This window comes from Acomys minous (genome assembly GCF_964271855.1).
Source record: "Acomys minous genome assembly, chromosome: 7".
In the NCBI taxonomy this organism is placed as follows: domain Eukaryota; kingdom Metazoa; phylum Chordata; class Mammalia; order Rodentia; family Muridae; genus Acomys; species Acomys minous.
Genome location: NC_140488.1, coordinates 41,720,573 through 41,746,989, shown reverse-complemented (window position 1 = coordinate 41,746,989; position 26,417 = coordinate 41,720,573). Strand labels below are relative to the sequence as shown.

Genomic DNA, 26,417 nt, shown 5'->3' with positions numbered 1-26,417 from the left:
CGCTGATACTGACGCATTCAACTTTCTAGAGATGGTCGGATCCAGGATGCTCTATAGACATTAACTGACAGAAAGTAACTAGAACTGACGAAAATAAGAAGTGTGTCTCAGAATCTCTCCTGGGTTTTCTGTGCCAGCGACAAAAATACATTTTATTTACTATCTACTGTTGTTAGCCCTGAGCTAGGCCCTCTCAACTCATTTATACGTCTGCTTCTGAATCTACAATTGATTCTAGTCTAACTTAGGTGGTTTTTTTTTTAATCATTGTCAATAAAGAGGTTGGAAGGAGATCAGCAACTCTAGAGTGAGAAGAACACTACACTGCTGTTTGGGGATGAAAGACATTTCCTGAAGTTTCCTAGCCTCCAGTGTTGCTCAGGACTCACCCAGTCACATCCCTGCCTAAACTCACCCTCACTCACCATTCCTTACCACTTCTCTCTCTCTCTCTGTCTCTCTCTCTGTCTCTCTCTCTGTCTCTCTCTCTGTCTCTCTCTCTGTCTCTCTCTCTCTCTCTCTCTCTCTCTCTCTCTCTCTCCCTCTCTCTCTCACACACACACACACACACACACACACACACACATACACACACAAAAACATATTTATAAGCCCAGCCTAAACACAGCTAAATATCCACATTCATATTTTCATGATACATATACACCTTACACCCCACCTTACATGATACATATACACACAATCCTCTCACCCACTCATACCTTTGTACTTTCTTAACGTTCTCACACACTTTTATATTTACTTACATAATAGAGGATCTAATGGAAGCCAGTAATATAATAACATACACCCTTCCTTACTAACATACCTATATAATCAAACACTCTGTGCCCAGACATACCCTAACCTTCCCCATGCCGAACTCAAACTTCTTCCCATGTCACAGCCATATACAATGTACCACTTTCGTATACTCTGGCATGTTTGCACTGGTAGTATAATTTTCCTCACAGTCACACATGACTCTGGGGCATACAGGTGTACACACATACTCACATAATTCATGTATATAGTTGATAGGAAGAGAAACACTGTCTAACCCACTTACTCTTGTATATTTTTGAACTATTACCCTCTCCTGCACTATTTCGCATTTACTCACATGCACAGCACTAAAGCCGTCCTTTCTCCCGCATCATATTCTCAGAGAATCTCACTTAGCCATATAGGCAGGTATTTTGATAGACATTGACATTCATGAACTTTCTTTTCACAGTAATACCTAGTCATCGCACTCAATACTACAGCTTCAGACACACTATCTGGAACACTGTGATACACACATTTTCAGAAACATGGTCATTTTCACCTGCTGTCGGCATTTTTCCTTTTGCACAATCACTTATACACAGATATGTTCACAGAGACACGCTTTGGCATGTACATATTCATCATTCATTTAAAATTCATAAATACAGCCACACTTAATGCATAGCCATATTCACATACTTACACTCATGAATCTCTAAATCCGCACTCTCACTTTCAGAACTGTACACTGCAAATTGTATATTTCCACTCATTCTTAGGGTACTAACCCTTCCTTATGTTCTTACATGTACACCCTTGTACATGACATCCTGATTCATACCATCACACATTTTCACACGAACACTGTTTAACTTACAACAGATTAGTATTTGTACATATTCCCACTCTTTTACTCTCTTACAGATACATCCTCACATTGTTACATACATTTATGCAAGTGTACATAGAGTGACATGTACACTGTTTGTTTATAATCACTAATGTGCATTTTACCTGTATATACCACAATGGCATACATAATTGACATCGCAATAGTCAATTCACAGAAATACTTACATGCAGTCACACAGGTGGTTGCTAACACCACATATGATAGAGTTATTGATATTTACATTCATTCATGTATTCACTTACCTTGATTGATAGACCTACTCATATTGACTCATATGCCTGTGCTGCCACATACTCTCCTGCAAACTATCCCACACCTTCAGCTCCTCATGTGATACACTGATCATGTACTTCTTCACATTGGCACTGACCTACACTCCTTCTCCAGTATAAGTACATTAACTAGCATTTATCCACATTGACTCACATACACTGATAGTGACCCACACTCACGTGCAACTTCATACATACTTTTCTGAAAGTCTTTATATGTGTTCACAAACTGACATTTTTGTAGTTATACACTTTCTCAATGATGTATACTCTAAGAGAATGCTAACCAATCCCATGTAGCAGTGGTGACATTTGCATGGTGTGATTATTTCCTCGAAGTTCATGCCTTAACTTGTTATCTCCTTTCCTCAGGGGAGGGTAAGAGAAGAATCTAATTACTCAATGCTGCACCATGAATAATAGCACATGTATGGTTTTATGTTTATAACATAAAATTGTTGTTGGTTATAACACATGAAAAGGGAAGATCTGCTCCACTTAGGCCTCACAGATCTACCCACATATATTAATTAATACTCTGTTAACTTGGAACACAACATTCAACAAAGAGAAATAAGGCAATTCTCCATTGAAAAAGCCCCCCCAAAGGTGTACGTCTCATTTTTTTCCTTGAGCACCCCTCTTTTGATTAACCCCTGTGCTTATAGTGTATGTTAAAAATACATTTTAATAACCTAAATTCTACTTTATTAAAGAAAGGAAGAAAGGGAAAGAAAAGGTTAATACGCTAGCTGGATGACAAAATACATTTTTTACTGTGAGCATGCTCACACATATGTAGACCCCATTGAAATTTCAACAGCTGTTACTAACAAGTCTCAGAGGAGGTTGCTCTGTAGGCATAGGTAAAGAGAAGCTGGTGGAAGTTCCTTACACTCCAGCCAGACTGCAGATCTTCCTATAAGAGCGTCAAAAGAAGCACAGGCCCAGGGGTGAGCCAGTGAGACATGAACTTAGATCTAGAGACTTACAAACACAAGAACACCCCCACAATAATCTTTTTAGTTCTTGGCTTCCTCCACTGGGGTCTTTCTGTACCACAGCTTGATATGGTATGGAGCACAGGTGAGTGTGACATAACGTCCGTGTGGCATGCCATGAAGAAAAGTTGTCATTCAGAAACATCATTCAACCATCTGACTCCATTAGCAGGTTGAAAATGCCTTTGATAGCAGTAACCCCATCATAGTACTTTTTATAAAATCCCTCCTGCCAGAAGAACTACTTCTGTGACCCATTTAAGGAACTAAAAGGAAAAGGTAGGCAGTGGTATATTATCAGTGCACACCCAGTTTCTCCCTATTCCTCATCTTAGAATTCTAATGGCTGACCAGATCAGAAGATTCTTCTATAAGCTCTACATGGTGTCAGGCCCAGAGAGAGATTCAAATGGGTGAAAGACACATGCTGTGCCTCTGAGGTTTTTTTTTTTTTTCAATCTGTGCATGAAAAGATAAAGCTCATGAAAGAGTCATAAAAAAGCAAGTCTTGAAGCTTGGCATCAGAGCTATCTTTATCGTATCATCCAGTGGTCTGTAGACTGTAAAGGACTTAAAGGCCCAGATATGGTTGGGAATTTCAGGCAAGAGTTAAGGAAGCCACTCGCCAAAGTAAACTTTCTCATAGACATCTTGCTCAACACTGGGCTGTACCATCTTTCCACTGTATAATAGAGTCCTCTGTCACTAGGCCTAAGGTAGAGAAAGAGCTACAAACCTTAATGAGATCATTGTACTTTATCAAGATTAAGCTGCCACCTCCTTTTGGAGACAGCTTTTGAAAAACAGCCTGGCAAGTTAACCTTTGATAGTTCATTGTTGGTATCTAAGATCATAGGCAATTTGTACAATTTATGGGGGGAGCTGAAGTTTTAAGCAGGAAAACTATGTACCAGCCTGGATTCACACCAATTTAATGAAAATTGCTTAGTGAGAAGATCGACTCTCCAGAACCTATGTGGTATTTTATGCCTTTGGAAATCTTTATGATGTGTTTCTTGATTATGAATAAAGCATTAGGAGAATCAACTTAGGAGTCAGTTAGACTGGCACCTGAATCCTTGGTTCGCCACTTTCTAGTGTATAACTTGGTGTGAGTGTTAACCTCTCCTAAGAGTCGGTGTAGTTATCTGTAAAATCAATTTCGTATGAGGATGAAATAAGATGTTTTCAGAAAACAGTTCAATAGCTGCCCAATAGTAAATGTGCAAGTGGTAGATGCTATTATTATCTTTCCACTGCCTTTGAAAGGCACCATCAAAGGGAGAGAGCTCCCAGACAGCAGAGAAATGGTGTGGAGCCCAACCCTTTGCAGCCAAAACCTGATGTTCACTGGGCTCCCTTGGCTTATTTTGAATCTCTTATTTGAGCTTAGCCAAAAGCTAGCTGTCAGTGGTATGCCTACTCAATGAGACAATTCAAAAATATGACTGCCCTTTAGCTTTCTCAATTCCTGCATCACTAAGGCATGTTTATCTTGCTGCCTCGTCAGCATTTCTTCTTCACTTACATGTGATAAAGTGATATAAATGCTTCCTAGAAATCTGTCAACCATTCAAGGATGGTACCTTCATTTACTGCTCCAGAAAGTTGGGGAGGGAGCATGGAAGAAACTCCTAATGCTAGAAGGTCAACAGTCAGCACACTTTCGCCCCAGCCCAGACTCTAATGTTGAATGTCTCCTTTGTAGGTAGATTGTTTGCTCTTTTCCAAAAATTGGTCTCAGATCCCACAGTGGAAGCACAGTTCACTTACTTTGAAACTGTAAGGCATTCAGGAGCAAGCAAAGAGTGATGAGCTGAGACTAACAAATCTTTGAAACTTTGTGTGGCTGAAGAGCAATAAAGAAGAGCATAGAGGCTTGACACAGCTCGGTGGCAGGGTGCTTGCCTAGTGGTTATGAATTCCTGAACTGATTCCCCCAGTGTGAACAAGAAAGACCACAAAATAAAAACCAGAAAGTAGGCTTCAGAGCCACAGACATGACATTGTAAAATCTTCATCTTTAGTTTACTGGATGATGGGGGCTTGAGCAAATGACTTAGTGTTTCTGAATGTCAATTTCTTCACTTTTCAGATAGAAATAATACTAAAGCCTCATAGATACAAGTTATGTGAACTTTTAAGTACCTAGAATATGATAAGATCTCAGTGAATAATAATAGTTGTATTTATAGCTTGTGAATTATGCAGCAGTAATGATAAGCATTTTATTAGTTGGACGTCTTTTGTTATTTTGAAGCACAGTCCACATGTAGAATATTGAATCTGCACATGCATTAATGAGGCGGCTCCATTTTCCATATAAAATAGTAGCTGCAGAACTGCCAAGCAATGTACAGAACACTACCAGTGGTACAGGCCAAACAGGCTCTAGGCCAGCAGGAATATTTACATTTTCACATGAAAAAGTCTTAAGGAACTATAGCGACAATATGGGAGCTACTTGAGTAGAAACTATTTCCTTCCTATGGGAAAAAATTATCTAAAGGTGAGCTATGATTTTTCTGAAACCTACTGTATTTCACAGTGGATGAAACCCTCTGTATATCTTACACAATACCCAGCAAAATACAAGATTGTTATCAATGTGACATCATTATATTATTCTTGAGAACAGAGCAGAGTATCAATAGCTACAATGGTAACAGCCATAACCAAGACGAATACTTCTTGACGTGTAATCTGTGGTATGTTTCATGTTGTTCCAGTAACAACAGACTGTAGAGTATTAGTATTCTCAAAATATATCTAAGTGTATCATAGACCTGTGGTAGCGCTTGGACATTTTGTTTCTAATGTGCAATTAACAAGAGAGCAAGCTAGGCTGACTTTGCAGAAAGGCTATTTCTGACCTGTCTGTAACTTTGCATTATGTCAATACAACTTGAAACATTCTCGTCTTAATTTCTTTAACCTCATACAGTTCAGCTCTCTGACCTTTCTTGATAATCTCTGCCTTCTTTCCCCGTTCCAGATCATCAACATTGATGTCCCCCAGAGGTCCTCTCTTTTCTATTACTTTCTGGACTTCCCGGGTGGTTACATATTTTTTCATACTGATGGCCTCTAAGTTAAAATCTTGAGTCCATATGTCCAGCTGTTTTGCATTAATTCCACAAGCCAAACCAATGTGTCATAACTATACTTCCATTGTTGTTATTGTTTTAATGTTATCTCTACTGAGAAGAAATGCAACCAAAGCTATATATTTTTTCTATTATGTATGAACTGCAGTTTGCTTCAACATTTTCTTGCTTGTGATTTAAGAGCAAGATGCTTAAACATTTGTCTTGCTTCCCCATAGACATTTCTAGACTCACTTTTACTGAGATTTCCAATGTGTCACTCTTCTTCCCCTCCTATCATGCATTTGAGATGTTTGTAAGTGTTTTGTCTTTCCAGAATTACTGCATTTCTCAGAAGAGCCTATGTTCAAATTTAGATGCATTTGCTGGAGCAAAACTTGAATATTATTTCTTGTTCTTCAGAGTACAGTTAATGCTGGCAGCCCAGTGGGTGCTATGCAGAAGAACACTAGTGTAATCACATGTGTTATCCTCATACAAAATTCAGTATTTTATTTCACATCACATAAGATGGTTGATTTATTCTCATTTCACAAATCTGAAAAAAAAAACATAGTTTTTGTTGAAATCTTCAGCACAACCTTATGCTATAAAACAAGGAGGCCTCCCATGTTCCTTTGTATCCATGTATCCTGGTATAGTAATATATATCCATTCAGATTTCATTTGGGAAATTAGAATATTGGTGTCATGGGGATATAGAAAAGACTATGATTTCTTTTAAAAACAATATCTAATGTTTATATCACTCCAGATTTAGCTGGTGTGATATAAATTGTTCAATTTACAAAATAGGTGCCATATCTCTTGAAATCTCTTGCTCCCTGCCTTCCTTTTTCTGTATTACCTGTGTTTGTTATACCTTGACTCGTTGTCATAATATCATACCTCAAAAGTTATTCTATTTTTACTATGTGAAAATTTTAAAAAGTTCTGTCTTCAATTGGATATCTACCACATTGGCACCTATGTATTAGTTCTAAAATACAAGCTAATCATGCTGTTCCACTACTTGAAATATCTTTGTGTAAGCAGAAAGAATCCAAACCATTCTGGGCGTGGTAGTGCACACCTTTAATCCCAGGACTCTGGGAAGCAGAGGCAGGTGGATCTCTGTGGGTTTGAGGCCAGCCTGGTCTACAAAGTGAGTCCTGGACAGCCTGTCTCAAAAAATCAACACCCCCACTGCAAAAATAAAAGAAGTCAAATAAAAAAGAAAGGCATATAAGAGCTTTCTTATTTTGTCTTTACATACTTTATGTTTCCCCTTCTTTCTCTGATCTTCTTTGGACATTAACAAGTAGAGTTCTTTATGCTTGGAAATGCCTTTCCTATGATCTGGTTACTTGTTCTTCCTAATTCAATTCAAATATACTTCCTCTGTGAAGCTTCTTTCTTCAGCCTCCTCCTTCAATAACAGTGTTTTCATCTTTGAATTTAGGTGATGTGACTGTCCTTTTAAGTTTCTTCAAGGTGGCAGTGCTGCTCCGTGTTCATCTGGGCACTATTAGTTAACCATTTTTTTCTGTCCTTCCTGAGTATCTTTTGTATGGCTGGTCATAGAGCAGACATGGTGGAAATGCTGAATGAATTAACGGATCTGTGAATATTTAATGCATCCTTGGCATTGAAGAATAATCCACAAGTAGAGCTGAAATCAATTTGTTTTCTCTCCTTCGAGATCATTTTTTCAGGCTTATAAAAAGATCTACAAGAAAGCCATGCAAGATAATACAATTTAGTTTTAACGGTAACACAAACTAATGTTTTCCTAGATGTTTGCTCATTCATATAGAGGTGTCCAGTACTAAAATGTTTTTGTTTTGGTTTGGTTTGTTTGTTTGTTTGTTTGTAAGACCTTACTGGTTTCTTCTTTTGTAGCTTATCTGGAACCAGAATTCTAGCTCTTAGACTTGTAAATACTGCTTTCTACACAGTTTTGACATCTCTTCTTTCTCATGCAGCACCAATATCATTCAGCTCAGTAGAAACAAGTACCCAAAACAGATAAAATAAGAAAATAAGCTAATGCACTCAGAGCAGTCATTTGTTATGATTGAATAATATAACAACATGTTGATTCCTACTTTCCAAAATCTGTTGAACTCTTGTACACTTGTCATACTCTATTCACCCTCTTGGCTCCTTTGGGAACATTAACTATGATTTCTATATTTCCTTCCTTCTGAAGCGTCTTTTGAGTATCTGGGTTGAATCACATTGTATTCCTCCTGTCTAACTTCCTTGAAGACAAGAACCAGTTTTGATCCATGTCTGTTCTCCCTATATCCAATGCTATACCATATACATGGGAAGGTTGGTGGCATGGAAGGGGGTATAAGTGCAGGCTCTGTGGTTTTTTTTTAAAAACAACATCTACTACTTGGATACCATTATTTTCTTGGTAGTTATATTGTTGTCTATACATTTGGTATGTATTTAAGGATAACAGGCGGCCACTGTTTGAGCCTTCCAACCTTACTCTGGGCTATGTATTTATTTATGCTCATCACCTAGCATGATACTTGGAACACAGCACTGATAAAGATTTGTTAAATAAATGAGAGTGTACACAAGTGGGTTGCTTATGGGGTCCTTCATAGTAAAGTCATAATGTTCAGTTCCTCAAAGGGTAGAAAGTTTGGTTTTGTCCCAAGTTTTTTGAAATGAAGTCACCCTCAGACTAACAAAGATAAAGCACTAACTGGTGCGTTTTTCTGTTAAAGGAAATGGTTTAAGATTCTTTTCTTGATAAGGTCCTGATTAAGCTGTGCAGATAAACGCATGGGACATTCCTAGGTGATCTTCCCAAAGCTATCAGCCTAGCCAATGGTTGTTTGACAAAATTTTGAGTGAGCTGTCATAGAGAAGTTGCTAGGCTCACTTTCCAAGGAGCTAGAATATTCTAAGACAAACATCATATCATATAGCTGTGTATATTTATTGTGAAAAACCAGACTCCCTCTCCTTATCCCCAATTCATTTGTCCCAGTACATCTAAGTTATAGCCGCTGGTCCAGAGGACTAATCTGGAAAATCATTCTTGGTTCTTCCTCAGGCCTGGCTCCTTCTTCACACCACATTCTGCTTCTGTTTGTTTCCTCTGCAGTTTTTTTCACCCGAACCCATTTTATTTTCTCCTTTGAGATGCATGCTTGGACTTTTTAACTTCAGCTTGGGGGCTTGTCAGGGTCCGAGAAAAGCACATAAGAGTCTCCACTTTCTATGCCTGTGAACACTGGAGAAGCAGAGCTGATTGGGTGCTGCAGTAAGGATCTGCTCTAGCAGGAGCCAGTCTCAGATCCTATCTTTTGTAATCAGATAGTAGAACGACGGACAGCAAGGAGGCCACAGCATTTGTTTGATCTGACAGTTTGCTGTTGAAGAGCCTGTGTACATTAGTAACCAGATGGCTATAGGGAGTGCAACATAATTGTGAAGTCACCATGCAGATTAGGGCGTTTGTTTCTATACAACTTTCTATGGCTTATGATCCTTTCTGAAGCCCATGGCTATTTTCCTTTGTGTTACTTCTATAAGGTTGAGACATGATCTCATGTAGTCTTAGTTGGTTGGTCTTGAATTCTTCTTACTCCTGATTCTTAAGTGTGGGGATTACATGAGTATACCACTATGCCAGGCTTGGCTAGTTTTCTTTTTTCTTTTTCTTTTAAAGAAACCACTTGAGACTGGAGGTGGTAGTTGGAGGAGGGCAGCAAAGATGGAGAATTTCTAACAAGGGCTGTACCAAGTAGATGTTTATATTTGACTATTTTTGAAGTAGGATAGATGGAAAAGCAGGTTTTCTCACCTTCCCATTCTTCCTCTGGTATTTTAGGAAAACTCTTTTTTAATGTTTTCATTTTAGATTTATGTTATTTGTATCTGTATTTGGCCTGCTGGATCCCCTGGAACTGAATTATGGGTGATTGTCACCATGGATGTGAGGACTGAGCGTTGAACCACAGTCCTCTACAAGTACAGCAAGTGCTCTTAACTATTGAGTGACCTCTCCAGCTGGAACCTTTTTTTCAAAAATAGACATTATTTCATATTGCCCAATGTCTCTCAAACAAGCTTCTGAAACACATGCACAGCCCTTTAAAATTGTGGACATTTAAACTTTAATTCAAAAGCAAAAGCTGGAGAAGAGTTGCTATGCTTTAGGCTAGCTCAGACTTTTTAACTCCAGATCAGATAGGAACTCACTTTTGGCTGACCAGTGAACTGTGCTAAGTTGATGTAAGTTCTTGGTTTAGAAACAATACCAGGTCTCAACTGCCCTCTTGTAGTTCTCTTCAGGCATGCATGGACAGCTACCTTCCCGAGAGCCATTCTGGGTCCAGGGAAATTAGGGACACAACAAGGAGCTCTGATAATGAGCCATGAGTCACAGGTTGAAAGCAGCATTCAGGCATCTCAATGCCAATGCAAAGAGCCCTGGGAAATGCAGCAATTGAAATTCTGAGCTTAAATTTAAGGGAATGTGTTGCTGTTTCACTGCGGTGGATAATTATAATCCATGCATAGTAAGAGGAAGCAGCTAGAACGCAGGAGACCCAAGACTTTGCCTCACCACACCCTGCTCCCTAGGGCTATTAGTGTGCATCTAATTTGTTCCATCTGAATGTTTCCAAGGATATTACACTTTCTATTTGAGAACCCTGAAATGTTTTATTACTGGACCCTGTTTTCTTTTTATTTTCCCTACCTATTCCTTTGAGGTATCTCTGAGTGTAATTATTTCTGTTCTTTCACGCTTAAAAATATCTCTGCCTTTGTACTTTATGCATCTTACTTTGTCTTAGATATGCTGGGACTGGCAACAAAAGAGCTGAAGCCTGAAATGATGCATTAGTCTGTAAATATAAATACACATCAGACAATCATTAGCAACTTCTTGGCATTGGCTCATGCAGCATATACAATAAATAATAAAGTATGGTGCTGCATATATTTAGAGGCTTAAGTAGTCATTTGAAAAAGAGTGATTTGTCCCTTGTTATATATGCAGAATATGAGGTCCAGGTGCTGGGAGTATACCTATTGACTTTTTTTTTTCAAAACCTGACACTGAAATCTGTAACTATAATCTGCTGATTTCTTGGACTCAATGCCAGGTTCCTGCTGCAAACAATGGAAGTCTCTCATAAGAACATTAGCAGAGGACAGGGCTACTATACAACTGACCTCATTTGCGTGAGTGAATGAAAGAGAACATGACTGTGTTCTGTGTGAGCGTGCTTGTATGTATGTCATCAGCGAGCTATCTCTTGCCTAATCTGAGATTGAAACTAGGCAGCTGTAAAAAGAGCCAGTGCCTCCCTTGCTCGTCCGGCTGCTTCTGCAAACCTGCTGCCTGACGAGTAGCTAGGCTCCTCCCGATCAAGTGATATTACAAATGGCTTCCCTCCATTATCCACTGTAATGGTATCTCCCTGGCGAGGCTCTCTGAAACAGCACACCCCTGTCTCTGATAGCAGAGTTCTCTTGGTGAGTGCTCCCAGAAGAGGCAAGCTCCAAAACAAGGCCGTCTAAGAACTGGTACAGTCAACAAAACCTTTTGGAGTTCTATCAATAAACCGAATAGCCGTGGGCCTTTGCATGGGAAAAGCAAATGAACTCAGTAAGTACCAGCCTGAAGTGAATTGATATGAAAAGGCTATGCTTGTTCTTTTACTATTTCAAGAGGTTAAAAATCTGTATATGAAAAGTGTGCACACCTTTCTGTTTTCTTGAATATATAGTGTATTGTTATAGTGTGTTGTTGAAAGGGGAATTGGCAAGAGTTTAGGGGTTTAAGGAATCCTAGACTTGTTGCTTTAGTTTCTTTTGTCACTAAATCTATACTCTGTACACTCTGCATGGAAGACGTAGAGATGATACTGCCTTCCTGGCTGTGTTGACGTGAGGCCTAAACCAAAGCAGAGCAAGGAAGTTAATTTTTTTTTTTTTAGAAATTACAAACTTATATATCTTAAAAATGAGATGTTTTTAGCCAGAAACTAGCTGCCTTCTAAATGATGCCCACTGGCCTTGCAGTTAGACTAGTGCTAGTATTTGCAAGCATGCCTTTCTTGGCTCAGACTTTCTGCAAGTAGCAATGTAGACTTATGTAACATTATGAAAACCTCCTCAAAGCTGAAACCAATGCCTAGAATGTATTGTGCTCTGTTTAATGATCTCAAATACAATGTTTGTTGAGAACAATACACTGTACTAGTTAATATGAACGTATGCACTTGTGAGGGCGGTGCTCCTGACCTCATGGAGCTTATGATCTACTGGGAGAGTATGGCATGCATAATGGCTCAGTGTAATTTGAGACTAGATGACCGAAATCCTAAGACAGGCCCACAAAGCTGCCTGTAGTTAACAGCTGAGAGTAGTAGGGTGGTTCTAGAATATGTCAGAAACTCAGCTTTGTCTCATTATCTTTCCAATAAAATACCCTCTTTGACATAACATAGTATAAAAACTAATGTCTAAAACATGTCTAGAAATATTCAGATGCAAGTTGCTAGAGAAATGCAAAGTAATATATAATACCCTTTTCATGATAGTATTTTGCAGCCTTATGGAAAACCACATGGTTTTTCCTTTCTTCTAGTCCTTTCTTTATTTGGTGGTTAGAAGGAAGGAGACAATTTATAAATTATCTACTATATTTTCTCACATAGTCTGTCATGAATTTTTGAGGTGGGTAAGTAAATTTGGTAATAATGCATGCAAAGTAGAGTGAGTTCAATGTTGGTCTAGGCTAATTACCAAGACACAGCTTGTTTCCCACTCAAGTCTATAGCTAAACACTTCCATAACCATCTTGAAAATGTGTGTTTCGGGTACGAGGGAATATAGAAAAAAGCCAAAAAGTGAAATTCTTGAATCCTCTTTCCTATCACCAAAGTATACTTCAATGTATACATCATTCCAGTAAAGGCAACAATGTTATCTTAACATAGAAAAATGATTCCATATTGATATAATTATCTAAGGAGACACATGATGGCTTTAAACCTATTCTTATACAATTCCTTGAGGTCTAAAGGCTGTCATTAAAATTTTAATCCTTAGCCAATGGACAGGACATTCTTCACAGTTGTGTGGAGAGCAGGGACTGACTCTGACATGAACTCTCGTGCCCCCTATTTGACGATTTCCCCCTTGGTGGGGAGGCCTGGTGGCACTCAGAGAAAGGATAAGCAGGCTACCAGGATGAGACCTGATAGGCTGTGACCATATGGTGGAGGAGGAGGTCCCCTTCTCTCACAGACCTAGGGGAGGGGAATAGGGTGAAAGAGGGAGGGAGGGAGGAACGAGAGGATACAAGTGAGGGGATAACAATTGCGATATAATCTAAATACATCAATTAAATTTTAAAAAGGGAAAAAAGAACTAAAGAAATTTAATCCTTGATCTACAGCACTAATTCTTTTTATACAGAACCTTCCTCCAAGAACATTTATATAATACACTCATGTTTTAATAGGAATCTGTTACAAGCCTACTATGCTTCTGCTATCCTAAAACCATCCTCTTTTACATGTCCTTGTGTTAAATTATTGTAATACTTCTGTCACAACAGCTTTTGAATATTCTATTCTGCTCTGTTCTATTCCAGTCCTGTCTCCTGTATTCTGTATCTGTTTTCCAGAAAGATTACAATTTACCCTGGACACTTCCTCTAGGCTCCATTCCAGTCTTGTATCCTCTAGTTTCATATGCAAGGGATATTAAACAATGTTGGTGTGATCACCAATGCCTGATGGTAGATTTATGTTGCTCCTGGTTTTGGAGGCTTTCCTTTGATTCTGGCTGTGTATTTGCTAGCCTGGGCATTTGGTTGAAAGGCAGAGAACATATTTGTTTTGGTGTGAAAATATGCAAGTAAATAATTACATAAAACTTGAAAGTATACAGATGTTTATTTGTATATATGTCTCTCATGGTATTTGTTTTAATATTTATTTCATTTGCTTATGGCTTAACAAGTGGTCTTGCAAGTTGTAGGACTAGAATTTCTGTCTTATCATCCTTCGCATACCTGGTATATAATACCTGAAATAAATGCGCACAATTGGCATTTTTGGCTGCATCTAACTCAATATATATACCTTAGTGTGGATTTTGATCATGTTAGCTAGTCTATAGTTGATTGTTTTTCTTTTTCCTTGATTGTTAGATCTGTGCAGGTTAATGGCTTTCTTCTTTTAACCTCCAGAGAGTTTAGTCTGCTATTGCATAGCAGGATAGCGCATATTGGAAAATGAGAGAATAGCAACAATAGTTGAAAATTTCTAATTCAATCTATAGATGTCCTTCATCATAACAACTGTGTTCTTCTACAGATGCTTTGCAGCAAGGTTCTTTGTCAACAGGCAAGTCAGTAAAGGGTTGTATATGTTCATATAGTCACCCATGCACACATGCCCTCACACATGTGCATGAGACTGAGAAGAGAAAGAAAAAGAGGTAAAAAATAGACGTAAAGTATCCTAGTGGTTTTAAAATAGCCTGTTTAGGCTTCTTGGTCATAGTGAAATAAAATAATTTTTAAAATAGCAGATGAGTTTCAATTGCAATTACAGAGCATATGTCAACACTAATGCCCAAGGGATGGCTCAAAAATACATAATTTCTACAAAAAACATTTCAATTATTTGTGAAAATGTAGTAGCTATGTAATCAGGATATGAACAGATATAAATTGTGGCTGTTTATACACTAATGTTACCTATTTTTCTACAATGCTAATGGCCAGTATCTGAAAGTGAAACAAATATCCCGTGGCTAGATCTGAAGTGCCACTCAAAAGTTTCTGTTGTAGCAATGAAAAACAACAGTTAAACTTACTTAAGACTAAACAGTTTTTCGATTGGGCTCCTAGACAATAATAGTACTTTTGTGTAACACTTGAAATGGAGCCTACAGCAATCCCAAACAAAATAGTCTCTCTTAAGATCTTGGAAATAATGACATCATAGGCAGATTGAAGCAGCAATCCATTAATAGTGTCCTTTGTAGAAAGCTGTCTCAGAAGAGGACCTGACTTAGTAAATTGGTATACTTTACAAACATAACATAATATGACTATCTCTTTCTATATTTATTGAAGAGTACAAGATACCTCCTACATGGGAAGAAATACATTAACGCCGATGCTTCCAATGTGAATACATTCCCTTTCTCCACTTGCTTTGAAGTTGGGTTAACCATGTCAAGATGTTAATTTTTTGTTTGTACTTTGTAAGTATTTACAAAGAACTGAAGTAGTATCAAGATAATTTAAACAAAAATAAAATCTGTAAAGTCTATAAAAATGGAGAGTATTTAGGTCATGTTTTACATTCCCAGTGTGGAACTGGACATCCATTCTTCAGTCTCATGGGCAGCTCTGTAAAGGTTGATTCCAACCCTTCTGATGACCCCCAGGTGAAGCTAATGAAGCTAGAACATTCTACAACAACTGTGGTTTCTTGATATGTGGAAAGTCTGCCATATAAGCTTGGCTCTCTGCAGAGTTCCTGGGATATCTATCTGTCACTTTTGTGTGTGTGTGTTTTTGAAATTTGAGTTGTAGGTTTTTAGAACAGATAGATGTCTTTTATTTAAGTTTTCTATCTAGAATAGTCTTTAATCCTCAATCTAAACCATACCTGGACAGATAGCGTCAGGGTCATCAGGTAGCCTGAAATGAAGCAGTGCACAAGCATGCTTCCTTGTTTAAAGAGTATAATTAGTAATGCGTAAATAGGTGTGGAGGCCACACCTATTGATCAAGAACAAAGGAGCACAGTATCTTAAATTAAGTAGTTGCCCTAGAACCCTTGTTGTCCTAGACTCTTGTCTTGTTATGCAAGATCAGATCTGTTCTAAAGAGGGCATACATCATCAGAAAATATATATCATCTGGAAAATGGTAGCTCTTTATCCAGAATTCTGTCTCTTGGTATTTCTATTTAAATACTCAGGTCCTGCCCAGTAACCTCCAAATTTGGTTCTTAATCAAGCTAGATGTGGCATATCTGAGATTTTTGTAATAATAACTTCACATTTGGACATTATTATCAAGTCCAGAAAGATCGGTTTCACAAGAAATTCTTCCCAAATGGCTAAATGAAAACTGTGAGCTGGGCTAGTAAAATTTAATACCACTGGTGGAGTCAAGTGTTTTTGGAGAAAAGTAAATTTAGAAGGACCAAAGGTCAAAATGCAAAAGAGAATGTAGTTCACTAGCCCTGCTTTCACATGTGTGTTATAATAATTACTAGTACCATTAGCATGTGGTACTTACTATATTAGCATACATTTCATCTTGACATTATAGTTATTTTTCATTGTACCTATGCTATAATGTTATAGTTTCACTTATACAGGATACATCATGGGGTTTATTAGGTTTTTGTGGTGATGAAAAAACATTGCCAGGTGCTGTCACCATAATAATTACTGAAGACATACAGAATCGGTTTTAATACATTAAGATAATGCATACCATGGCAAGGGAAAAGGAAACAGATCTGTGTAAATGAAGATCAAGCCAATCTTAGGGAATTGGCAACCACCTGGCAGAAAAAGACATTCTTTAATACCTATTCTTTTTTTATTGTTTAACGGTTTCATACATTTATATAATCAATTTTATTCATTTTCACACACACACACACACACACACACACACACACACACACACACACACATTGTTCTCTTCTTTCTCATTCCTCTCCACCTCTGGATGAAATTCATTTTCTCACCCGGTCTCCCTAATTTCATGTTTTCTTTTTTCTATGCATCTCACTTATTTTTAATTAGTCTCTTACTAAGGTGTAAATGGGCAGTTACTTACTAAAGCAAGCACATCTTATAAGCGGTTATACCACTGATGAATATGATAGCCCCTCCCCCAACAACCTATGATTTTGAGTAATTTAATTATATAAATATATATGTATGTTTACATATGCATATGTGTGTTATATACTACACACACACACACACACACACATACACACATATGTTTACATCCTAACTTCAGTTTCTCCACCCTCTTCTCCTTCCAGTCATTTCCCTCTTCCCTATCCCGACTGACTCTTCCTCTGTATCTCTTCAGAAAAGTGCAAGTCTCCCATGTATATCAACCAGCTCCCTTTAATTACCAATAGGCCATTCAGTGACTGTATATATTGATTGAAGTTAGAGCATAGAAAAATAATTTAAATTTTTATTACCATGTATTAATTATACAAAATAATAAGTTTCATTATGCTATGTCATACATGCACACAATGTACTTGGATCATCTTTACCCCTTTCTTATTTTCCTTCATCTCCTTTCCTGGTCCTCTTTTTGTTCTGAAATCTCCCTTATACTTTAATATCTTTTATTTAATCTGTATTTTCATGTGGGAGAAAGCATAATACTTGTCTTTTAAAGTCTGGCCAGTTTCTTTATTTTGTTACTTCCTAATGTGCTCATTTTTTTCTACAAACAGGATTTCATAAAACATAGTAAAAATTTTAAATTGTCCTCATATGATATAATTTATAGGTCATTATTAAAATCAATAAAAATACTGTAACCACTAAAGCTAAAAGGAATAGTAGCAGACTCTTTCTTTCTTTCTTCTTTTTCTTTCTTTCTTTGTTTTTTTTTTTTTTTTTTTTTTTTAGTCAGAGTTACTCTGTGTAGCACTGGCTGCCCTAGAACTCGCTCTGTAGACCAGACTGGCCTTGAACTCTGAGATCTGCCTGTCTGTTCCTCACCAGTTCTGGGATTAAAGCCATTTGCTACTCCTGCCTAGTGACAAGCTCTTTGTTATTGCTGTACTTACATTCACTTACAGTAAATGTCCTTTTATAGAGTGACATAGTAAGTTATATTTGGAGAATTCATAAATTCATAAATTAGTACTAAGTAATACTTGACAAATTTACAGAGACTCCATTGTTACTAGGCTTGATTTTTCTTATATTAAAACCAGGAATTGATCCAAAAGACACTTTTGAAACCTGACTTGTGCCCATGAGGATCAACTTCTATAAGGGTAGGCCAGAATTAGAATAAAAGGATGCTTGGACATAAACATTTCCTTGGAGATGCTACACTTTTTCCAGTTCATGCTCTGAATTGGATGAAACAGGAATGTCCTCAGACTTTGACATAAGAACCCAAATAACAGTGAAATTCAGAATAAATAATAAATTCATAAAACCTAAACTAGATTTTACAACCTAGTATGTTCCTGGGACATAAAATATGATAGAGTAAAATTATGATGTCTCCTCTGAGTTTAAGCGCTTTCTGCCTTTGGCCATAATGACATCTGACCCATCTGCTTTAGATGCTTGCTTGCTTGGGAAAAGCGTTGTCTGCTAAGACAGTATGCCCCAACCTTCCTGAAATTGACATGTATATAAAAAGCTTTCTTGCATTTTTCATTAAAAAACAGCAGAAATCACTTTGCAAATCAGGTACACAGAAGTAAGAAGCAGACACCAAGACATGCCAATGTTTAAACATCTAATAAATTGTGGTGGTGGGCTTTTGACAACATCTAAGCTTGTGTCAACTTGAAAGTGTAGAAAGTTTGTGTCACTTGACAATTTGATAATCAGCACAATATTTTTTGAAGAAAATCGATTCTAAATTGTTCATTCACAGATTATGCATGGACAACAGAAATTAGAGAGTCTCACTGTGGGAAAATCAAGGAAGCTTACACACTTGCATATGCATATTGAAAGTCACTAGTGACTGCACTTACTTCCAATTTGGCAATTTGTCTTGTTAGTCCTTGGAGAGGCAAATGTCTTCTCTCTGCACAGTGAATCAGAGTGAATAAATGAAAGAGCAATGCTGTTTTCGAGATGATAAGCTCCCCATGTGTACCAGACTTGCATTAGATGTGTCTTCCCTTACCTCCTGTTTGCCACTGCTTTTCCTTAGGAGCTGTGAAATCAGCTGCAACTGAAAATGTCTGACAGCTTGGATAACGAAGAAAAACCCCCAGCTCCCCCACTGAGGATGAACAGTAACAACCGAGATTCTTCAGCACTCAACCACAGCTCCAAACCACTCCCCATGGCCCCTGAAGAGAAGAATAAGAAAGCCAGGCTGCGCTCTATCTTCCCAGGAGGAGGGGATAAAAGTAAAGTATCAGTGGCCGGGTGTTCAAAACGGGCCAGTTTATTCTTTCCTTGTCTCTTGCTTGGGTAGTCCTTTCTGGAGCACTGGCTGTTCAGAGCCTGCTTGACCTTTACATCTCCATCTTCAGAGGTTGCGCTTTGTCAGAGGATCATGCTTAATTGACCTCCTATAGGATAACGGAAAATATACATGCTGTGTTTGCCTCTCACATGAGTTGAATTTATAGATTTAAGTAAAGGGAAACCATTGCAAGAGCATTGTATTGAGTGTATAAACAGTAACTGGCTTTCTGGAAACGTAGGGTAGAATTTAAAGCAATGTATTCCTAACTTTAGGAGCTGTCCATTTTTGATACTTGAGTGTATGGGTAGATTTCCTTCCATATATCTTCTTGGTAACTGACGGTATTGAATTAAGTATATAGGAGTAAGTCCAAGTTACCACACTGTTTTCTGTGTGAATCACAAAGTAGGAAATGTAGGGCTTTGTTTCTTTATTCCTCTACCAATTGTCACCTACGTAATCAGTTCCATGTTCATGAAAGTCACAATATATTATCATTTACCCATGTGGGATTCATAAATACAACTTGTTGCTTAAATAGCATATGCTACAACTTTGTGACACTTGGTTTTGTGAATTTTTTAGTAACTAGCATATATGGTTGCATTATTTGCCGGAAAGCTGAAATATAGCTTCTGTAAGTGTAACTCTTGAATAGCATGTGAGTAAAGTAAGCATAAACTTGCTTTCATCAGTGAAATTGGTCAAAAGAGAAAGAAAGGTAATGTTTTTGAAAAAAGTAATTATTGATACTTATCTTCAAGGTAAAATAAGTAGTTTGGGGGGTGCTTATGTGGTGTTAATGAATTTATAATTTGTATCATAAGAAGAGGTGAAATTCTTGTTAGTCACTGTGTTGCCTCTTGTATGTTTATAAGATATTTCTTCTTCATGACTGAAGGTTGAAGAGAAGTAAAAGGGTGCCTTGCCTTCCATACAGAGGATCTGTGACCTTAGAAGGGAGAGTTTTAAAAACATGTTTGCCAGTACTTAAGTGGATCTTGAAAACTGTTTTGTGAAAGTAAAGGGTGGTTTGGGTTTGAAGGTGTGTCCCTATCTAGAGACCAGGTCATTTGTAATAGTTATGCCAAAGAAAAGCTCTCTATACAACATCTGCTACCTGCAGACAGTGCATAAATAATGGATCACAATGCACAAATCTTTGGTGCTATCGAAAGTGCATGTTTGTAGTGTCTTTGAAAACTCCTACTTTGAGGAGCATGGGTTTTGGAGAATCAGAGGAGTTGGCATTTCTGTTTTGGGCCAATAGTTCAAGTGACCTCATAATGAAACCACTGCAGTTCTCGAGAAAATTATGCTCAAATCTCCTCAGGGGAAAAGATCTGAGCCAAAATTTTCTTGAACTGGCATGCACACAGAAGAATCTGGATGACTTCATCTGTCATTCAGAAATGCCTTGAACGGAGCTTTCTTAGAGACATTCAGGACTACTTGAAGGAAAACAAGCTTGAATTCAAAAGTCTTGTTGGTTTTTATCATCCATTTGGTACCCCATGCATTTGCCAATATGTACATGTTCTAGGATATACACAATCTTTAATATCAGCCAGACTTTACCTTTCAGCTCATATATCAATGTATGGTCAAGCTAATCAGGAATATGGAGTAATTATATGTTGTTCAACAGTTGAAATCTCACAAAGGTCCTGGAGGTACTAACGTGAGGGATTCTTAGACCATTACTAATGCTAAGTCCTTAATAAAAGAGGCATCAGCTAGTTTGCCAAAGCCTGGTATCAGTGTAACCCAGATTTGGCAAGAGATGGTGAAACATCTTCCAAGATCGCCTCTTGAAGGCAGTGAAATTTTGGATCAAGAAGAACCTATGAATGATGAAATTTTTGTGTAACTAAATTTGACTATGAACTTTTTCATACTACTATGTGATAAAGTATTTTATAGGATGATCTTCAGGGAGGTTCTTGTATGCCAGAGGTTATTATCATAAGAGACAATAAAGATAACTAGGAGACTTTTTAGGAGACAGAGTTATAAGGAAAGGGAGCTTTTTTTTTTTTTTAAATAAGAAAAATCATGATAGTCCAAGGAAACAATGAACATTGGGATCTTCTCATATCAAATATTACTTGTTTGAAACTTGAATGATTTGGAAGAGTTTCATAAAGAGGTATTATGAAGAATCACCAGAAACCATCTAAGTTAAGCTTTTAAGCCATCAATTACCATTTACTAGTATTACTGGACAGGTGACACACAGAGAAAGCTTGGATAATTTAATTTCACTTACAAAGAAGTGCTATAAATGTGCTTTTCTTTTTAAAAAGCTGTTATGAGAAGAAGTTAATGTAAAAAAAAAATCCTAAATTACTGAGGTAGTGGCATTTAAATGCCTGTACTGGATAGCTGATAAGTTGCCTTCACAGCTTAAGTGACTTTACTGAACTCAATAGAGAAGTGGTTGGGTTTCTTCTAAAAAGATGTTAGACAGAAGTCTGCTTCACAAGGGGTAAAGTCATTAAATAATGCTGCTTATATTCATGTTTTTGATACAGCGTCAAGATGAGGTTTCAATGACTCTGAGAACATTTATATCCATGAATTGAACTACCAGCTCATCACTGTACATGGCTTCACTGTCGCTTTCATTTTCACTACCATAGAGTAATATGTGTGTCCTTATCATCCCTGGAAATCATCTCAAGATCTAAACAAAACTATGTAGAGTCTTTCATTATTACTGTTTTAAATATTGGAAAGTCTCTTTGTCCTTTTTATTTAGTGTATTATTGTTATTACTATTGCCTATAAAATATTTATAAGATATTTGAAAAGTACACTTGTGACCTCATTTCTAGTGTCCATGTTTTTCCTCTCCTATTTCCAAAAGTTCCTCAGTTAAACTTTGCTAACTTCAGGTTTGCCTAAAAACCTGACCTTCATTGGTGAAAAAAGAGGATTGTTTTTCTGTCCCTGCTTCTTGATGGAGGTTTGAGTAACATCACAGTAGTTTTGAATTAATAAAAAGAGCATTGAACTTGGATTCTGGAGGCCTGAATTCATGTAGGACTCGGGCAATAACAATTGTGACTTTGAGGGCAATCATGTAGCTTTTGAGCCTGATTTTTTATCAACTGTTAAATGAAGACGGCAGGGTGTGCCATGCCATACCAAATCTTTGTACCTTTAACCTAAGGTACAAAGCTCCTGAGTGCTACAAAATGTAAATTAACTGCTGCTGGGTAATTTTGAGTTAATATTATGTTTGTAGCATTTAACAGCTTCCACAACCAATAGACTGAGTTATTGAATTTATACCTTTTTAAAGTAGCTTTTGCCATGATTGGAATCTGTATGTCAATTATAGAACACTATACAGGAAAAAAATTTCCTTACATTTGTATAAGCCAAAGGTCACTGGATTGATGTTTTTCCTCATAGACCCTCTTTTTTTAATCATATCATCAAAATTATTCATCAATGTCAACTTGTAAAATAAAGATAAGCCTTTAGAAAATAAAAATCACTCATAATCATCAAAATCCCAGAAATTATGCTAATATGTTGGTGGATTTCTTCCTAGAATCTTCGTGTGTGTGTGTGTGTGTGTGTGTGTGTGTGTGTGTGTGTGTGTGTGTATTATTGGTTTATATCTTTATACAATTAATATCATTATATATATTTGTAGTTTGATCTTTTTAACTTACCATTTTCTTCAAAATATTTGCCTCCATTTTAAAGTCTATAGATGTAATTTTTAGTGGTATGTAATATGTCAACATATGGTGGCATCATGGCTAATTTAACCATTTTCTTTTTTTATATCTTGGGTATTTTCCTAATGTTTCCCATTATAAATAACACCTACTTCATCACTAATTGAAAAGAGTTGATTTAGTTGCAATTTAAACTTTTCTATTTGTATTAGAGAACGCCTATGGGTTGATTTTTTTTTAAATGGCTACATTTAATTGACCAAATGTAACAAGAGACAGATAAAAGAAAAAATATAAAGTAGCTTTCATTTTGAGATTGAGGAGCTGCCATTGTTGGAGACTGCCCTAGGAGCTGAGTCTTTTTCTTTCTTTCTTTTCTTTCTTTCTTTCTTTTTTCTTTTTTCTTTTTTTTTTTAAGGAGCTGAGTCTTGATGTTAAAGCAATGAAAGAGGCACAGTTTGACACCATTTTATTGATACTATACTGTACAAAATTTGAAGGATTTAGACCTGGAAAAAGATATTGTAAATAAGTGGCTTGATTTTGTTGTCTAGAGAGTGTGAAGTGTGGGGCAGATTATGTTTCTCATTTGTTGACTACTAGAATGTTTGGGGCTGAGTGTGTGGTTCATACACAGCACTTACAATGACACTTCTTGGTATGTGTGTACTTTGTACTAGCTGTGTTCCAGCTTCATTTTATCTTCTTCCTTTCATTTTTTTATTTTCCCCCTTTACATCCTTATCTGTTTTGAATATATGGGTTCATGTTGCATTTTATGTATTCTTGCCTGTCAGCTGCCATCCATTTTGGATTAAGCTTGTGAATAAGTAAATTGATGAATAAATAAATTCATCAATAAATGTATAACTATAAATGAACCAGTAAGGAGAAATCAATGAGGCAAATAAACACAGCAAAGACCCTGAAATGACATTGTGGGCCCCAAAGTAATCAATGTTAAAGAGTTAAAGCTGAACATATAAGAAAGAAGCAGGTGAGCCTGTGCTTGGATATGACCTCTTCTTTGTGACAGCTGTTTCTAATGTCCTCCTTTGTTTTATGTCTCGAACTGCTTTTGAGCCTTAGGTATTTTTTGGAGGATGTATTATGCTGTATGAAGGGCTGTGTCTGTAGAGAGCACAGTTCAAATGTATATTTCTTGTGGGGAAATCTGGAGAAAATTGTGTCTTTGTGACCTGAAGAATGCTTGGAGGCGTATGATAAAATAGTGGGATAAAAAGAAATTTATGACATATAGAAAATTATCACTCATTTGCTGACTACTTGCTGGGTGCCAGTCTGTGCTTCAGGCACCATGCATGAACATTCCTTGTTCTACTCCCTTTTGAAGCCATAGCAGTATATGCTTAAAGCATTTAAATGTACAATCCAGGACCACATAGCAAAGAACTGAACCCCAAAACACCCCAGTCTCTCTATCTCCAACCTGTTTTTATTATACTATATTAACCTCCCTTGCAATGGAACAAAGGGACTGAGTAGTAATCTGTGCTGCTCTCATCAGAAACCAGTGGTGGCTTTCATTTTTCTTAAAAAGTTTCAGTGTGCTTTAAAATGTATACAAATATCAGGAAAAGTTACTTTTTAATTGTCATGTAGAAAATGATAGTAACACAATATTCACAATAGAGATGTGCTAACAGTTTTGGGGGGTGAGGGGGCTAGGTTATCATTGAGAATACATAGTTCACATGCTTGCAAGTGGCTTGCTTTAGAAAAGTGAGGCTCTAAGTTGATATATTCATATATGTGAATAAGTTATTGAGGTGCTACACAGTTCTTGTTACTGTATTGAAAATACACTGTTATTCTAATCCCTGGAATACACCATTTGTTCTATATACTACACAGTGGGAAGTACTGTGGTGCAATGAGAAAATGCTCAGCTATCTTTAAAAGATGTATTTATTTCTTATTTATACAGTGCTCTGGCTGCAGGTACACCTGCACACCAGAAGAGGGCACCAGATCTCATTATAGAGGGTTGTGAGCCACAATGTGGTTGCTGGGAATTGAACTCAGAACCTTTGGAAGAGCAGACAGTGCTCTTAACCCCTGAGCCATCTCTCTAGCCTGCTCAGCTATCTTTAATGGTCTTTTTAATCTAATGTTTTGGTCAATGCACATTACTAATTTTAATCTAATGCACAGTAAAATACACTTGGTGTGGTAACAGTATGCAATCCTTCTTTGGTAAAACTAAGGCCCTTTGGAATCTTGCAGGAGTTCAAGGTGATTGTTAATTCACCACCAATGTGTAGGAGTATCAATGAATAGAAGGATAGGATCTGCTATCAGAAAGCCAGGTGGCCGGGACTGGTGCTTCCAGAATAATGTGTGCATTACCTTTTGCACTCTAAAAGTACCCAGAAGGAAGTCCTCTTTTTAAATTTGTTAAATATTATTTGTATGTGCCTTTTGTGTTGGGCCTACATGTAGGTCTGTGTGAGGAAGTCGGATCCACTGGAACTTGAGTTACAGACAAGTGTGAGCTGCCATGTAGGTACTAGTAATTAAACCCAGGTCCTCTGGAAGAGCAGCCCATACTGCTGGGCCATCTCTCCAGCCCAGTAAGTCCTTTTTATAGATCACTGGCCAGTGTTTTGGGATATGAAGGATACATAGTTCTTTCTTGCCCTCTGGGATGAGTGCTATGCCCCAGGGGAAGAGCTTTTTATCTATTCCTTCACTCTTAGAAGATCCTTGTTGAAATGGAAAGAAGGTGGGGTACAGATATCCACTCCCTGTCTCCAAAAGCCTGTGCCCCCACTTCAAGGCTAATAAACAGGGAAAATTTGCAGGTAGCCCAGTAAAACCACTATCTACTCAAATTGAAGAGAGGTATGAAATATAGAACTGGGAGATGTATACAGTGAAGTAAAGAGGAACAGGATAAAGAAAAAAGGATAAAAAGAACAATGGATGAGGTTAGAAGGGAGAAAAGAGAAACATGCTGTATCAAACATTAAAGTGAAGTATGAAAGGATACAAAAGTTACTAATAGCCAAGGATTAAAAAGTCCTTTCTTAAAGCGGATGAGGCCCTTTTACCCTTCTTAGCCTTGTACTTTATTTATATAACTGTCCATTTGGACAGCGTGTCTCCCTAAGACACTACCTCGTCTTTGCCTTATAGTTCTCAAATATTACCCATTGAAACTGGTCCATCTTTGTAATGAACAGAAATAAGAAAGGAACAAGTGTATGTTACCTAGAAAGAGATGAAAGACAACTCTATTATTTTCCAGACTGATCAGTAATGTTGAGTATTTTTGAAGATGAAACCACAGAAAGCTATGAATGTCTGCATGTGTCAATGGGGCTGACTACATGCCTCACATGGGACTGTCATTTCCTTGTGCTCATCTGATCATTTCCATGAACCAGTCAACACATGGATTAAGCTTGTAGCTACTCTTGCAGAA

General features: G+C 37.3%; 1 protein-coding gene across 7 annotated transcripts in view; it reads left to right on the top strand.

The window, feature by feature from the left end:
- The window catches only part of PAK3 (p21 (RAC1) activated kinase 3), a 278,537-nt gene that overhangs the window by 165,178 nt on the left and 86,942 nt on the right, over nt 1-26,417 (top strand). For 6 of the 7 annotated variants that reach the window (XM_084789227.1, XM_084789225.1, XM_084789224.1 and 3 more), the window contains one exon: nt 19,011-19,212. In XM_084789227.1, coding sequence (XP_084645353.1) covers nt 19,038-19,212 — 175 coding nt within the window. In that variant the 5' untranslated portion in view covers nt 19,011-19,037. Of the gene's footprint in view, nt 1-11,471; nt 11,691-19,010; nt 19,213-26,417 lie in introns of those variants that run through there. The other variant, XM_084789226.1, reaches the window with a different exon arrangement.